Below are 17,546 nucleotides of genomic sequence, written 5' to 3' on the forward strand. Positions count from 1 at the left end.
CCGGAGAACAGTCGTTGCCAGAAACTTCTGCGATACCCGACGACTACGACGAGATGACAAGCGACGCCAGCAGCTCTGCACCCGCTGAAGACTCAGAAGGAGTTAGTCAGGACAGTGATGGATCTCTCCCAAGCTCCGACGACGAAGTGCACTCTGATGACGACAGAGAAGATGAGGCCGGCGATCCTGAGGGCGCGGGTGAGGGCGTTGGTGAGGGCGATCAGCTTCCATTTGACGACGTTCGTCTGCCGGGTTCAGGCACCACAGTTATGATGGCCATCGTGCTTTTAGCATCGTTCGTTATCGCTCATGCGCTCTCTTGGGCGGCGCTTGACGATTTGTTGTGCATCATGAACGCTATCTTCGGCTGCATTGCAATGCCACCATCCAAATACCTTTTCCGCAAGCTGTGGAACAAGGACAAGGCTAACTATTTCTACTACTGTGAAGCCTGTGAGACACTTCTGAACTTGGACATGACCTGCGAGATCTGCAACACCACGTACGAGTTAAGGAAACTTCGAGCTAATGGCTGCTTCTTTGTGATCATGAATCTTCGGAATCAAATTCAGCACCTAGTGATAAGGAACAGGCAGGCACTTCATGAAAACCTTGAGAAGATAGCTGCAACTGCCGCAAATGAAAACATCAATGACATCACAGCAGGGGCCGCTTACAGAAAGCTTAGGGAAGACGGAACATTGCGGTATGGTGATCTGACCATTACATTCAATACGGATGGCAGCCCACTTTTCAAATCATCAAGAAACTCAATCTGGCCCATCCAGTTCATTATCAATGAACTTCCTCCTGAAATAAGGTTCAAGCACCCAACACTTGCTGGTCTGTGGTTTGGGAAAAAACACCCTAAAATGACCCTGTTCCTTGGCAAATTCGTCGAACAATTCAACAGCATGGAGCCACTCACGTGGACCCACATGATGAAGACGTACCACAGCAAAGTTTACGCTCTCTGTTGTTGCGTAGATGCACCAGCACGAGCAGCAGTGCAGAACTTTATGCAGTTCAACAGCTTCTTTGGGTGTCCATGGTGTCTCACAAAGGCTGAGCACAAAGAAGGTAAGAAACTGTGCAATATGCTCATGACTGAAATAAGAGTTGAAACGCAAGCACGTCCTGACAGTATTGATGATCCTACTAAAAAGCTCAGAGACAGTCGGCACAAAGAACGGAACAGTCGCAGCACTGGCATTTTTCTGCATAAGCAATGTGCTGAATGCATGTGATGCAACATAATGACGAGGTTTCAGACCAAGTATATGTGATTTTTTTTCTTAGAAGAGCCAAATCCAGAAACCAAAGCTGAGCCAATTCTTGTTGAAATTCTGGGTATATTTGGGTGTGCAGTTTCCAAAAGGTACCACAATGAAATCAGTCATATGTAAGAAAAGCCACTGTACAGGTGGCTGCGATACAGGGCTGAAATCTATACTGATGAGCAAACTTTCATGTTTATCTCAGATTTGCTCCACATGGGTTTGGTTCTTTTGAAAACAAAATAAATAAATAAAAAAAAAAAAAACATATGCATTATAAGATAAATAGGGCACTTAAATAGATCATTTTTAATGTCCACATTGCTCTAAATTTAACCAACCACCTTGATTCTGAGGAAAAGAAACCCTAAAAAAAGCTCATATTACTTGAATAAGTGTGATGGTGAGCAAGCTCAATGGTTCAGTTATTACAAGTGCCAGGTAATAGCGTAATAGATTTCAGTATCTGAAAGCCATTCATGTGTTGTTTTCATGTAAAATACAGCTCTATTAAAGAAATATTTGCACCTCAAATCTTTTTATTTGAAGGTGGCTTGAACTATAATATCTAATTAAAAATGAAGCAATGATATTTTGAGTCTGTCTCTTTAATTATAGTTATATATGCAATTACACTTAGACACATTGAGCACTAAAAACTTACAGTTGTAAAAATCATCACTGCCAGTAATGAAGTGCAATTTGTTTCCCTTCAAAGCAGAAATTAAGCCCAGTATTTTCCGATTTTTAAATTTGCAGAGACCAGATCTTATTATTCGTTACCTCATTTAGATTTCCGAAAGCTAAAGGAAATTAAATATTGTGATGCTCTCAGTTTGCAAAATATGAAAAGTTGGAAAAAAAAACAAATTTAATTTTGAGCACAGACTTCTTATAACACGTCTCATTTCGACCTAAAATTTTGTATGAGGCCGATTGTGAGCAAATCTCGATCCACTTACAATAAATCCAGTTCATCCACTATGGAAGTCTGCTAAAACAGGTGTCCGGGTGCACTTTGTTGTTTGCAGGAGGCATGCGATACCTATCATCGACCCCTGGACCAGAACGAACACCAGCAGGAGTAATTCGGGATGCACAACTGGCAGTTGAACTAAACACGGACATCAATGGTGTGAAGGGGCCCTCACCTCTGACGAACCTGATGGGATTTAACATTGTCTGGGGCTACACGGTGGATTATATGCATTGTGTGCTCCAGGGCGTCTCAAAGCAGATAACCGAGTTCCTTGTCAACTCATCCCACTCACAGGCATCTTTCTACATCGGTGAGGACTTTAAACTCTTATAGCTAACATGGTTTACACTGAGCGAGTAAGGAAGGCATGATTGGGCAGCACTCAAGAAGTCCAAACAGTGACACCGTAGCCATGCGGATCATGCATAATTGCTGGCTACCTCGCTACAGATAATGTCAAGAGATAGAACAGTCATTTGGTTGTGATATAGAACCTTTATGCATCCCAGGCTGTATGCAAAAAAAAAAAAAAGCAGGGATGGAGGAAGGAAGAGAACAACAGGCAGCATGCGATTACACCTAGTGTTGTCTTTTCCTCCCTCTGTCCTTGTTTTTTTTTTTTTTTTTTGGCATTCAATCTGTGATGAAATACCAACTACCCTAACTTAGTATTTTGCTTTATGTGCCCTCTGTCAAACGGATGCTTCAGTCCATCCTTTTTAAACTATGCCACTCTGACATGATAGACTAAAGAAGGAACATAACAAAGCACTTAAAAAGGCACTACAAAGGTTCTTGAGATCATCTCTTTATGGCCACAATGTGATCTACGTGCTCTAAGCATACCAAAAATAAAAATAAATTACACTGCTGTGCGGCCTATTTTAGTATTGAAATGTGCTCAAAGTTTGCGGCAGCTCAGACCTACAGATGGCGCCACCGAACCAGGCCGAATACAGTTGAACGACAAACGGCACTCATCAACCAACAACGAGCGATGGCTTCCCATGCAGACAAGGAACCGACCAGTCATGCTCATTCATGTGGGAAGCAATCGCTCGTGATCCTCTGACAGCGCCGTTCGTCATCTGGCAATAGTTCAATTTCTGCGATATATTGCAAAAAAAAAAAAAAGAAATCTTTTGATCACATTTTTAATACAAAATTAAGGGGTGCACAATTGTAATATCTGAATTTTTAGAATGCTTAAAGCCTGTAGAATTGGTCATGACTAGGGTTCCATATCGTCTGTGTATTTTTCTTCAAAGTCAGGAATGTTTTTGCAGTGTTTTTTTTTTTTTTTTTCTCCCGAATTCGGTGGTTTTACGAGTCTATTTTTGGTGTCTGCCAGAAATCGGGGTTTATGTCGTAAAAGCAAATGCATATCTATGGCATTTTTAGGAAAAATAACTCTTTATGTGCTGTTTCACAGATAAGCACATGGAAACAATGTACAAAGAAAAAGGTGGCCTTACGGGCAGTTCACTGCGGTCAGTGTTCAGGGCCACCACAAATAAGCCTATTGATGAAAGGTTCTTGCTGCGCAAAGCTGGGGTTTTTCTTCTTTCATGTGAGCTACTATTCAGGATTTTTTGTTGTTACACATTTTGAGAAAAACCCTTCGGGGGTTACTTTTTCAGTGCTTATCGGGATATACCGAAAACATACAGCCCTATTTATGACAAAGAATAGACGATATCGGAACCATCTTTAGTGCCCCTTTAAAATACAGATGTGAGTGATCGGAAAGCTCAGACAGCTCAAATGTGGCCGCTTTGCCTCCTTATTCCAGGCAAAATAGTTTGAGAATCATTTCCTCACTAGTTGACTATAAATGACAATAGCTATTCCATCCCACCCCTAAAATAAAGTTTCATGCATGGTAATTTTTTTGTGACTTCTATGTATATCGCTATATATTTTCAGTAACATAGCTAGCGGTCCACTGCGGCATAACCATGTGGCTGGTTCACGGGACAAGCCTCCCACCAGACCATTTTGCCTAATTTCTTGTATTTACAGCTTCTGTGGGGCAAACTACAGACTGTCCTTAAAGTAGAATTTTTTTGTTACTAGATTTGTGATTAAAACTTTTTAAATATTCTGGGCCCGTTTGCTCGAAGCGCATACCGCAGCTAAAGTTAGCCGCAGTACCTAGAAGAGGGATTTTGAGATCACGTGACTGGTTCGGTAGGGATGCGGGGAAACATGGGCGGTGCCCAAGTGAGTGAGCGCCGGTCGCTTTGGAACTAATATGTCGTTGTAGCTGCAATATCGGGCGCATGAGTCAGCAACGAATAATGGAGAAGGCCTTCGCTCTGCCTTACCTCACTTAAACCGCAAAGCATGGGCATTTTTTAGACAGTGTTTCGATTCTGGGCATTCCTAAGCCTAAAAATGAACGCGATAATTGTTGGCATGGCAGCGTCTTTGGAAAGCGGATTGTTGATAGCACACAAAAGCAGACAGCGTCCTGACAGACTTTTTTCTCAATTATCCAAGCATCGCGAGGAGAACGCTGCAAGTGTAATTCTACGGCTCACGCGCGCTGCCCTTCCTCTTATAAAAGATTTGAAGTAAAAAATCATAATAAGGCTTCAACGAACGCGCGTGCAAGGCAAAATTTGTTTTATACTTTTTGCTTTAGAACAGTTACTACTGCAGGCGCCAGCACGTGCGACGCATGCAACTACAGTCGTAGCATGCACCTCGGTGCTTGGATAATTTAGAATAAAGATCTGTTGGGACGCCGTCTGCTTTTGTGTGCTAACAACAATCCGCTTTCCAAAGACGTTGCTATGCCGACAATTATCGCGTTCATTTAGGCTTAGGAGTGCCCAGAATCGAAACACTATCTAAAAAATGCGGCGATGTCATTGCCCATGTTTTGCGGTTTAAGTGAGGTAAGGCAAAGCGAAAGCCTCCTGCACCTTTCGTTGCTGACTGACGCGCCCGATATTGCAACCACAACGACATATTAGTTCCAAAGCGAGCGGCGCTCACTCACTGGGGACCCGCCATGTTTCCCCGCATCCCTACCGAGCCAGTCACGTGATCTCAAAATCCCTCTCCTAGGTACTGCGGCTAACTTTAGCCGCGGTTAGTGCTTCGAGCAAACGGGCCCTGGAAGTGCTCCAATAAGTTTGCCAAAGCACACTGCAATTACCTTCTTTAACTATGATATCCTGTCAGACATGAATACCTTGATGAATATTCCAAAAAGTAGACTGTGCTTTTGCATGATGATGCAAACTTACAATACACGTCATGTGAATGGATCTCTGGAAAAGCCAATCTATGATAACACAGGGATGTACTACCTAACAGGACCTATCCCTTCACTTGTTTCCCTACAGGCAGACCAGCTTCTCTGAGGCTGGTTAACAAGCGCCTGCTGAGTATACGGCCACCCCATTGCTTCACACGACTGCCACGAGCCCTTTCGGAACGTGGGTTCTGGAAGGCGAGTGAGTGGAGACTGTGGCTGTTATTCTACAGCTTGCCCTGCACCATTAACATCCTACCCGACCGATATTGGCGGCACCTGTCCAAGTTGTCCGAAGCAATCTTCATCCTGCTCTCCACGAACCTCAACGAATCTCGGATAAAGCATGCCGGTATGATTATAATTGTAATTTGTCACATTTCATATTATAACGCTGAGTTACTGGTGAATGTGTTATATCTGGATTTACGAATGAAGAATTAGCCATGAGACCGAACGTTTTATAAAGACGCAATTGTTGCGAGCCTCCTTCCCCGCGGGTGTTAGTGAGTGTGATTGGCTCGTAGAAATATACACAGCAGATTGCAGTATGTGACATAGATGGATGTTACAAAATTACATTCTAATTACTTCAAAACTATCCTACGCAACTGCTATTGTGAAACAGCAGCTCCCTTTTCAGAGCTAAAAAGATACTGGCAGCTCTGTTTTGATTGAGGACTTTGCTCGTGGCTCTGTTTGAGCTAGAGACAATGGCACAGCCAGAGTGGGGGATATGGGGGGTTCAAACCTCTCCGAAAAGTTTTCCAAGACTGTCCACCTTGTCAACACTCTCAAGAAGTGACACAAGACTAACAAAAACTGTTATGACATTAAGCTATCGCTTATGTTAAGACATTAAGCTATCGCATAATATGAGAGACAGCAACAGCTGGTAGTAATGATTCAGAATAATCAGCTATAAAAGGTGGATTGAATAATTTCTGATTTTGAATTGTAACCATTTACCGAAATGCGATTGATAATTTTTCAATTTGAATAGAGGACCAACTTGTAAGTCTCTTGTGCGCCGTTGATGTATTGCTGGAACCACAGGTGGTCAGAAACGTCACAGGAGTAGCCGTATGAATTGTAGACGAACATCCACCGAAATTTGGCAGGTGTCGTCTCGAACCTTGTGGCGTCTTGAGCTATCCCTCAACGCCCTCGTCGAACTTTTGTGTTGTGCTAGCGGGTTTCGGAGTTGACTCTTCTGGGTCGAAGCTACTCCGCACTGGCGCAAGAACCGTTGTGGTAGGCCAAGACTTTGCTGGCGTATTGTGCAGACCTAAGCTCTCGATCTGCTAACACTGCCTAGCGTAGCGGCTGAAGCCAGAACTTTTTGCGATGGACCCTGCGAATGAATGAGAGCGATGAAATGAGGCATGTGACAACATACCGGCAGAGTGCTCTTCCTGGCACCTTAACTGGCTCACGGAGTCCGTAGAAATGTTCTTAGCCAACTCATGGTGAAGCGATATAGAAACGCCAACCCTCGGTTCTGCTGGCACTGCCTCGTCATTGCAGGTTGCGCATAGTGATCAGTCGGTGAGTCTGCTGTTTTGCGTGGACCCAGGAAAGCGATGAAGCCTCTGCGCGCTCAGTCTGCTTGCTATCGGCAGTGGAGCAGCTGAGCACATTGGCTGCATCACTTTCTAAAAGATGCTAGCTATCAGCTCCTTTCTCATGAATTGATAATATTCCCAGAAGCCAGGGTGTAAGATAATCTTCAGGCATGTACAGCACGCTCTACGCAGCTGCCAGGTAAAGTTCGCTGGTTGCTTTGATTTCAAGCTGCGCATGAAGACGACTCGTTGAACTGGAGTCATCTTGGGACTTGTTTCTTTGCTTTCTTGGGGGAATTTTGTCCGCTCTCGCAGTTGTGCCATTTGGCCGGCCGATAGCACTCAGCCGTGGGCACGGTGGCCGTGGGATGATGCGGCCTTTTTGAGCGCTCGTTGACTGAATGTTATCGGATTGATCTCACCGTGTATTTAGGAGCACTTTGTCCTCACTTAAAGGGTATATCTTACTCCGTGCCAGAAGTATTTGCCAATGGCGTCAGCCAGAATCCGGCGAATTTAGCCATTAACAGCTGTCGCTGTAGAAGTTACTATCACCTTTTGCTGTCATTCTCTTTGGCTTGCACATTCCCGTAAGGAAAGGAAGGGAATAGTAACTGGTTCGGTTTTGTGAACTACTAAGCAAGCAAAACAGCTGAAACTGGCCTTCCTGAAGACCACTCTGGATAAGAAGTTTGGCACTCAGCGACACAAGATGCCATGAAATTGAGAACATTGTTTGCCGTTTGTCAGCTGGTTGCAGCGTGAGCAGGACAGACAGACATATGCTTATAACCGCCCCCCCCCTTCCCCCCCTCTTTATAAATTAACCGACAGTTGCATAAAGGCGCTGCTTGCTTGAGTACTGCCGTTCACAATGGCGGAGAATAGCGGGTACGTTGGAGTTGTCATTATGACCAGCAGGTGAAGCACTAACAAATAACACTTCAGGTGCACAATCTGTGGAGAAAACGCATTTGGAGACAGAAACTGAAGTGTAAAAGAACTATGTATGATCTAAGATATGATTCTGTTTGTTTAGCAGAAATTCATAACACTTTTGTGCATGCAACCTAACGCACCGCCAGTGCAAGAATTTGTGTTTCCCCCCGGGGTGCTTTTTTAAACTTTTTATTGTCCTAAGTGGTCGAACACGCTCCGCAACTAAATCCTGGCTGCGCCACTGGCTAGAGAAAACACAGTGCTGATCTTGAGACTAGATAAACATGAATTAATGTGTTGTCATCATAATTACAATCCTGCAGTTGTGAGCGAAGTGCAACAAGGTAGAGGGCTTAGAGCGATGAACTGGTATCCCGTTCACCAGGCAAAAGTGACCCTTACCCCCTGGCTGTTATCAGATTGATCACACCGCTGAATACGTGATCATAGCAAATCCTGAGGCTTCCACGAAAACCTAAGCCGAGATTTGTATTACGATCACTAAAAAACATGATAAACTATTTTTCAATATTGTGAGCCTTAGAGATCAGTGTCTAGCTCGGATAAAAGCCCAAAATACAGCACTGTGGCTGATGGCTGCCCGTGTTTTTGTCGTAAAAGCACATTTTGGACTTAAAACAATGGAAGCATGACTTATCTCGTCGGTACTGTTATTAAATATCAATAATTAAGCAATTATCTGTGTGCAGTACTTCGTTAAAAGCTAGACATTAAAAATCTAAGGTCACGTGTCTAGTGGTAAAAAATCTGCAACATTTTTTACCTCTAGACCACCGGTGGGGGTCACTTTCAGCTGCCAGTTTATTGCTCTAAGCGCCTCTGTACCGTGTTGGCAAAGTGCCAGGATTGAAGACAAAACGTACAGGACAGCACAGATGCAGGAAGCCCCACCGTTATATGTTGTTACGCACATTCTGTTTTGAGGTCTTAGCGTACGTGTTCATTACAATAAGTATAACCTTCATACTTCATTCCTGTCTTTACATTTTGTTCATTTGTCTTCTTGTGTTTCAGAACACCTTCTGCAACAGTTTGTGGCTAGTGCCGCAAGCCTGTACGGTGACTCATTTATGCGTTTTAACATCCACCAACTCCTTCATCTTGGGAAGGCGGCACGGCAGATGGGCCCGCTGTGGGCACATTCAGCCTTTGTGTTTGAATCCGGCAATGGGAGCATCCTCAACCTTGTGACAGCAGCGAAGGGAGTACCACTGCAAATTGTTGAGCGGGCATTAATGGCCCAGCAAGTGGAGGCGATCGTAAATGCTGACAAGTTGCCTCAGAAACTCACGGAAATCGCCAAGCGACTTCTAGGGGAGAAAAGAGTTCAGAAGAGCACTTATGTTAGGGAGGTGTGCCTTCTCGGCACAGGCAAAGTCGTCATTTTCACGTTGGCGGAGCAGGAGTGTTTTGTAAACATGTTCGGACAATCCTCAGGGACTGGCCAAGAGTATCTAAGAATGATATGCAAAGGTAAAGTGTATCACAGTGTAAACTATGTGAGAGCTGTCAAATCTGACACAACAGTATTTTCTACAACAGAAGGCCTCTACTTCATTATTAACAAAATTGTCACCCTAACTATCGCAGACGAAGAGAAATGTGTCCTGTTATGCACAAAAGTAGTGCCCATCGAATCGACTCAGTTTCCTGGCCACATTAAAGAATGCTTTGTGTCACAGCTTCTGACACCTTCTGTAATTGATCCAGATGACATTGAGGGCTGCTGCCTTTTGATGGACTTCAGCTTTGAGGATTGCATGTACGTTGCAGACCTCCCGAATTACATCGAAAGAGACTAATGTCATGTCTTCGAAACTTTCGAAAGGGGTAACACGTTTAAACTCATACATACCAGGTCCACTGCTGACTTCTAGATCTCTACTCGACGGTTCACCTCTACTCCTGAGAGGACGAGGAGACGGGAGGAGAGACTTGTTCACCCACAGCATTGTTTAAACAGGACTGTGGAAAACAACACCCTGGGTTGAGAAGTATTTATTCCTTTTTTCTGCTGCTCTCACAGCAGTCGAGGCAAACTATAAGTCAAGCTAGCTAACTCAGCGGTGAACCTGGAGGATAGCAATGCAACCTGTTGGTCTTTTTCAGCTTCCGAAAACCATCTTTGTGCTTCTTACAAAAGTTTGTTTTGGGCAAGTGTAAAGCTGGGTAGGCTGAAGCATTTCTTTTTGTGTCAGAAAGCAGAGCAAACTTGTGAGCGTTTCATTACACAGCCTGAGATTGACAACTGGTTTTGAGATTTGGCGACACTGGTTCATGCTGTAGACGAGAAATTTAGCCAGTGCTGTATGGCTGCTAGTCTGGGGTATTTAACATGCATCACACAGCAGTGATATCAAGAGCATGTGGCAGTACAATGCTCATGTAGCTCGAAATGGGCCAGGATCCTTGGAGTTTGTGGGTGACAGCATTTGCTTGGAAAGAATGATGCAGAAAGAAAAGACAAACCAGAAACGTCCTCTCTGAGTTTTTGACATGACCTCTTTGACCCTCTCTATTTTTTGTACCTACACTTATATAGTTCTTGATTTTAACAAAATGAAAACCCCGAGTTGTGCCATAATTCAACCTTTTTGTCAATAAAAATGTTTTTTGGTGGATGCTTTGCAACAGGATTCTCTACTTACCTGGAATGGAGAGCGTGATGGTAAGGATAATATAAATAAAGGGAGAAACAAAACACAAGGACGGACAAGACAATTTCCCTACTGGCAGCAGACGTTTAATGAAAACTCCGACGACCCTTCTTTCCACCATTTATATTCGGATTGTCTTACTTTAAGCATTCAGTGCACATTAAACCTGCAAATTTGAAGCCCACAATTACTTTGAGCATATAAACATCTCACTAGGTGCCTTCCATAATGGTGATCTCACATACAAATAGAACTAAAAAGCTACCTTGTGAAAATCTCGTATGAAAACAGCTCACCGTAAAATGCCTATCAGAGATAGTTAACTGCAGAACTATACGATACACTACTAAGTTTGCCAGCATTCTGATGAAGCGCTCGTCTGAACTTGGGGGTGTATTCACTTTTATGTATCCAAAGCACATGTGCATACCTGCGATAAACATTTGTGTGCAAAGCTTTTTGTCAGATTGTCCAGCATTGGTCGACATAGATGTCTGCATACTTGTGAATTAAGGGTGAAAAGCATGTTCAGTGGTATCTCAGTTTCCGGTTCTTTTCCTGTGTCTGTTTGGGGGATCGACGACACCTTCCAAAGCTTTTACGGCTGTGTTGGATAAACGGGCTTTTCGTAAGTCCAAGCTTTTACAGGCACAACCCTTCTATGGTTGCGAGCAGTCGGGGCAACATGGAAACTCACAAAAGCCGACAATAGTGCAAAATTCCACAAAAGCAATGATACAGAAACAACCATTCATACACATGAGTTGAAGAAAAATGCCTGTGAACAGCTAGGACAAGAAGAGACCAACGCCTCCGAGGGCTGTAGACGACATTGTTTTGCTTCAGTTGTATGGGATGTCATATCGAACTGGTGGCAGCTACTCCTACTCATTGCTTGCTTTGACGTACGACGTCTTCTGTGTAAAATAAATGCAGTGAAGAAAACGCTCGAGGATGTTCTGTCACCAGAAAGGACCAAATTACGTTGGTGAAAGCTATCTACTAGAGAAGCATGATTGGAATATGAAAATACTCAACCCTCGCATGTCCAGTGGTTAGAATGAACCGATGGAGGATGATTCTTGCAGTCAGAAACTTGTTACAGCATTAAGCAGTTTGAATAGCATTCATTAAAGTCTTCATACAGCTTGCTCAAGAAATGGCAAACTGGGCATATGTATTACATACTTTAAAGCTGTTCATTCGTGAAATGGTTTAAGCTATCAAAGAATCGACAGATGAGCATAATGAACAAAGGGAAATTAAAGGTAGTATACCGAGTGTCCCAAGTAGCGGCCAGGCTCTTTTAATCGACCGCAAAATTCGGTTTCTTAACCTATAAGGCTACAATTTTGTGCAGCGTTGCCCACAGATGGTGTATTCGTTTTTGTAAAATTTGCAAAGAGCGAACTTACCTGAGGAAAAAGTAAAGAAAGAAAAAGGCTTAGCTCTTATGGAAACGCAGTGAAGCCACCGGTCTGCAAACAACACGGCACCGTTTCTCACGCGAGACGAGATGGTGCAAGCGGTCGCGACGCCAACTACCGTCAACGAACAAGCATACGACGCCGAGAGCCAGCGTCTCTGGCAGACAATCTTTTCAACTCAAAAGCGGCACGAGATTTTTACGTATCGGTTGCCAATGCATTATTTTACCATCCTTACTAATAAAACACATTGAATGGACACATAATCGATTAAAAAATGCCTTGTCACGTTATTTAAACTGCTCTTTTCGTAGTACTGATGTCGTCTGCTTTGCAGTTCCTTGTTACGCCCGTTTTGGTTTCTGCGACTGTCGTCGTCTGCGGAACGTGTGCCGCTTTTGAGTCGAAAAGATTGTCTGCTAAAGACGCCAGCTCTCAGCGCCGTATGCTGGTTTGTTGGCAGCAGTTGGCGTCGCGACCGCTTGTGCCATCTCGTCTCCCGTGCGAAACTGCGCCGTATTGTTTAAAGACCGGTAAGTTCGCTGCGTTTTTATAGGAGCTAAGCCTTTTTCTTTCTTTACTTTTTCCTCAAGTTAATTCACTCTTTGCAAATTTTACAAAAAAACGACAACAAAAAAACACTATCTATGGGCAACGCTGCACAAAATGGTAGCACGATAGGTTAAGAAACCGAATTTTGCGGTTGATTTAAAGAGCCTGGCCGATACTTGGGACCATACCTCGGCAAAACTCACATATGAGGTTTGCCGATCCCCTCAAGCCCCTCACTCACCCTCATCTTCACGGGTGAGGTGAGGGTGAGTCAGTTTCTGAACCAGGAAAATTCATGAGTGTGAGGGCGAGTGAGGGCCGTGAGGACCGTGAGTGCGTGAGGGGCTTGGGGGCGGTGAGTGGCGTGAGGGCCATGAGTGCGTAGGGGTATGAGGGCCGTGAGGGCAGTTAGTGCGTGACGGGTTAGAGGGCCATGAGGGCGTGAGGGCGGTGAGTGTGTCAGTGGCATGAGTGCGTGAGGGGTACGAGGGCGGTGAGTGCGTGAGGGGCGTGAGGGCGGTGAGTGCGTGTGGCCCTGTTCAGACTGAGCAACATTTTCAGCAATTTTGGTGTTGCTGGTGGGTTGTTCCCTAGCTTTCCCTAGATCGACAGGAAGTGTCGAGATCGGGTTCGGCTCGAAACAAGCGAGCAACTCTGAGCAATTCGAAAACGTTTGAAACGGCTGCGTCCAATCATGGATGCAATATTCTCGCGTGATACCTCGTGTTGGTGACGATGACAAATCGCAGCAATTGGTTGCTGCGTGTGAACACGGGGTATCACGTTTGTGGAAATAAACTGTTTTAGAAAGATGCACTAGTATTTTCAACGAGATTTAAATGCATAAAAATATGTTTATAGTGCGTAATTGTACGTCTAAATAGTGCAAGTAAAATAAAATTTCATGACGATGACAAATCGCAGCAATTGGTTGCTGCGTGTGAACACGGGCGGCCCGTGTTGCTGGTGTTGCGACGTCAAGTTTCTGGGCGATGTTGCCCCATCTGAAGCGAGCCTGATCGAGTGGCATGAGTGCGTGAGGGGTATGAGTGCGCAAGGGCCATGAGGGTGGTAAGGGACGTGAGGGCTGCGACGGCCGTGAGTGCGTGAGGGCGGTAAGTGGCGTGAGGGCCATAGGGGTGTGAGAGCCATGAGTGTGTGAGGGCCGTGAGGTTCAGTGAGGGTGAGTGAAGTGCTGAAGGCAGTGGCGTCACAAGGGGGGTGCTGGGGGGAGGGGGGGGGGGGGCAGATCGCCCAGAATGCAGCGCTCCTAGGGGTGTCGCGGCGGGACCCGAGGGGGAGGGGTCGCGGCAGGCGATGAGCGGGAGTGGGGGGGCGGGTGTAGCCGCGGGCCACCGCCCCGGGTGCCGCTGACCCTAGTGACGCCACTGGCTGAAGGTGAGTGCGACTGTGAGGACGAGGGTGAGTGAGGGGCTGAAGGTGAGTGGCTGAAGGTGAGTGTAGCTGTGAGGGTGAGGGAGGGGCTTAGGTGAGTGTGGCTGTGAGGGTGAGGGTGAGTGAGGGCGACCTAAAATGCAGACCTCTGCTTGGGACACCCATCAGAAAGACACCGAAATGCATTTTTTTTTTACATTTTTTGTGGTGGGCTTTTAGTGTTTGTATATTGTTTGTGTTCCAGATTTGTCTTGTACCACTCCCCTCTGTAATGACCCAGGGCCTTGATGTTACTTAAATAAATAAATAAATTGATAATATTTGCTTTCTGCAGACCACAAAAGGGAGTGGAAACATTTATTTTGATATATATTGTCACTTAATTAAGCAGATAATGTCCGATATAGTTAGCTGAAAAATAAAAATATGCAGTCTGACCCCCAGGTCAAGTCATCCGTACCCGACCGTAACATCGGCACTTTGTCAAAATTCATGATGCTACTAATCGCCAAGCTTCATGGGCCATGAAGGCAACCGGGAGGGCAAGGGGCATGGGCGTACCAACCTGGGGGGGGGGGGTGGGGGGGCAAGGCCGCTGGCCCCCCCAGTTCTCAGAGTGGGGGGGGGGGGGCAAGGTATGTGTCTTGCCCCCCTTAAACAGCTGCCACTGCAGAGGGCCAACACTGGCCTGCGGCACCCAAGGGATACCAAGGGCACCCCCCCCGGCGTGTATGGTTTGCTTCCCCACTCAAAAACAAGTTCGTACGCCACTGAAGGGGGGCACTTGTCCCCCTAGTTTTCAGGGTGGGGGGGGCAAGGCATGCGTTATGCCCCCCCCCCCCCCCCCCCCCGAAACAGCCGCCTCTGGGCAGGGCAAGCGCTGGCCGGCGGCATTCAAGGGATAACAAGGGCACCGCCCCCCGGCCCTGGGTGTGTGGGTGTGTGTGTGTGTGGGGGGGGGGGGGGGGGGGGGCGGCGGGGGGCGGGGCGGGGGTATTGTTTGCCCCCTCACTGAAAAACAGGTTGGTACGCAACTGCCAAGCTTTACTAACTTTGTTGTCAATGTACTATCGTACATCGACACGTACAGCTATTATTGCACATACGGTTGTCCTTCGAAGCCAGCGGAGTTCGCAGCCTCGCCCGTTTAGCCAGGAGAGGCGAGCGCAGCCGTGTCCTGGCGTGGTTCCCGCCGGCAGCGACGATTAACGCCCGTGTAGCCAGGAGAGGCGAGCCCAGCAGTGTGCTGGTGTGATTCCCATCGGCAGCGACGATTCACGCCTTGGCCGATCCTGGCAACTCAACCCGACCAGCAGGAAGATTGTGCGTTGTGTTCGTTGATGCACCCTACACGTCGGGCAGAAGTCAGTCAGTCAGAGTTTTGAAAGTAAGGAAATCAAAGGAAGTGTTGTTGAGCCGGAGGCTCAATATGTCACCTTTGTTTTGGGATAGGGGAGGGGGATGTTGCCCCAGTGTCGCGCCGCTAACTCGCGCCGCCGCGCCACGCCAGCCGCACAAAAAAGCCAGCCAGCCAACCCTCTTTCCTCTTTCCAGACTAGCTCAACTTCTGCGAAGAGGTCAATTCCTCTTCACAGAAGTTGAGCTAGTCTTCTTTAAATCTTAGTAGTTGGCCGTCACGAAAAACACCAGCGCCAAGCACCACCAAGGAGCCCTGACAAACCTAATGTTAAGCCGAATTAGGACCGAATCAGAATAATAAATAAATAAAAACTGGGCCGGAAGGATAAAAAATTGTGGCCAGATGGGATTTTGTTCCCTTAGCCTTACGCCGCGATTGAAGTGTCAATCGTAGTACCAATTTGTCACCGAGCGCCGAGCGCGCCCGAGCTTGTCTAGGCGTGCGAGTTGCCCCATAACACGCGACCTTCCTTATTCAGGATTGTCGGTGCTCCTATGATTCAGGCCGCCGGTACGCGGAAACGCACCGCGGTGAGAATTAAGTTATCTCCGCTGGCGACGCAGAGGCCCCGCGAGCGGAGAGCCCTGCGCGAGAAGCTAACTCAGAGCGAAAGACAAGGGAGCGGATCGAAAAGAATACCTTTGTGTTCGGTGTTAATCCAGTTGGTTGGGTCGCCCCGTGGTCCGGAACATATCAGGCGATCGTATCCAGAAGTGGCCGCCGCGAGCGAGCCGCCCAGGAGGACCGCGGCGCCGTAGAGTAGGAAGCGACGTCGGCACCATATCACTAGGACTACTCGGACCGCCGGCCTCGGATGCAGCCACCCGGCCGCCCAGCGAGACGCGGCTTCCGTCGGGGATGGCACGGCGATATGCGATATCGCCAAGCCGAAGACGGAGCCAACGGAACGCAGAAGCCGGCGGAGCTGGCGGAGCCACGAAAAAAGCCGATTTGACCGAGTACGAGTCACGAGTACGGCCCACGGTACGAGCAACGGCCCGTTCGTCGCTGCCGACCGGTGATGCGGTTTCTTAGGATTGATGTCACGGTCGGTTTGTTGCCGTGCCGTCCACGCTGGCTTTGCTGTGCGGTACGGCTGGTGCGGCTGTCGGGTACTTGTGATGCACATTATTCGAGACAGTCGCCCCAAGACGTCGCCGGGACGAGTTGACCGAGGAATTCGTGTGAGCTCAACGTCGGTCTATGTTCCGTTTCGACATGTATGGCATATGTAATGATACCGGTGGTAGAAGATGGACGTTTTGATGGAAGATCGCAGTCGCCGTTCTGCATGTATGATTTGGTGATACCGGTGATCCTGATATATAAGCGTTGCGTTGGAAAGATGGTGGTCGCCTACGTCATCGCACGCAAAATCATACCAGCCACACCAAATTTTGTCGGCAAGCAAACTGACTGCCACTATAGACAGACGTGAAGCTATAGCGGTGCCGGTATCTCCAGTTATGCAGAACGTCAAACCAAACTAGCTGCATGTATAATAACAAGAAATTATGATGGTGTCATACCAGAACTGTAGAGGCAGCAGGTATATTTCTTGTACGTTTTTCCAATAGGGAAATCATTATTTTCAGCTTCCTAACTAAACTAAATATTCTTCCCGGCTTGCTTTTTAGGAAAATCTCAAAATTTACAAGAACTACTAAGACAACGTCTAAAAAAACGCAATGGCAAAACCAGCAATCGAATTCGCCTGCTCTCCAGTAGCACGACATCTATGGCAGGCAGACCTGCAGAATGAGCAAGCAGTTTAAGAAACAGAGATGTCCTATGTATAATTTTTTTTTTATGTTGCAAAGCAAGCGCTGGAAGGAGGTTTCCAACATTAACGAAATTTCTTGCAATCAGTTGAGAACAAATTAGAGCAGTGAACTTGTCCTTGCTTCTGGCATAACGTTTTAGTGTTGCCCATGGAAACTCACATAAATTTGAAAATAAAAACAAAAAAAAGACTAACCTTCATAAAAAAATCAAACTTTGGCAAAGAAAAGTTACCTTGGAAAAAATATGTACAATACAGTTGTACAG

At 46.4% G+C, this 17,546-nt stretch overlaps 1 protein-coding gene and 1 long non-coding RNA gene across 2 annotated transcripts; one reads left to right on the forward strand and one right to left on the reverse strand.

The window, feature by feature from the left end:
* Positions 1–32: 32 nt before the first annotated feature.
* On the forward strand, positions 33–9,848 carry LOC121836602. Its single transcript, XM_042291552.1, has 4 exons — positions 33–1,080; positions 2,309–2,566; positions 5,613–5,873; positions 9,061–9,848. Exons 1-4 carry the CDS (start codon positions 54–56, stop codon positions 9,846–9,848), a joined length of 2,334 nt encoding a protein of 777 aa, XP_042147486.1. The 5' UTR covers positions 33–53.
* Positions 9,849–15,100: 5,252 nt separating this feature from the next.
* Positions 15,101–16,372, reverse strand: LOC121832992. Its single transcript, XR_006077913.1, has 2 exons — positions 16,137–16,372; positions 15,101–15,424 (listed from the first exon to the last, which is right to left on the reverse strand). It is a non-coding gene; the product is annotated as an uncharacterized LOC121832992 (long non-coding RNA).
* Between the last annotated feature and the right edge of the window lie 1,174 nt (positions 16,373–17,546).

Source organism: Ixodes scapularis, unplaced genomic scaffold (assembly GCF_016920785.2).
Source record: "Ixodes scapularis isolate PalLabHiFi unplaced genomic scaffold, ASM1692078v2 PGA_scaffold2__306_contigs__length_199485367, whole genome shotgun sequence".
NCBI classification, from domain to species: domain Eukaryota; kingdom Metazoa; phylum Arthropoda; class Arachnida; order Ixodida; family Ixodidae; genus Ixodes; species Ixodes scapularis.

Excerpts from the sequence above, each read along its gene's own strand:
- LOC121836602 (XM_042291552.1), top strand. The coding sequence starts at position 54 with ATGACAAGCGACGCCAGCAGCTCTGCACCCGCTGAAGACTCAGAAGGA. Across the intron at positions 2,567-5,612 it reads ACAGGCATCTTTCTACATCG|GCAGACCAGCTTCTCTGAGG; the intron begins GTGAGGACTTTA and ends GTTTCCCTACAG. Across the intron at positions 5,874-9,060 it reads ATCTCGGATAAAGCATGCCG|AACACCTTCTGCAACAGTTT; the intron begins GTATGATTATAA and ends CTTGTGTTTCAG.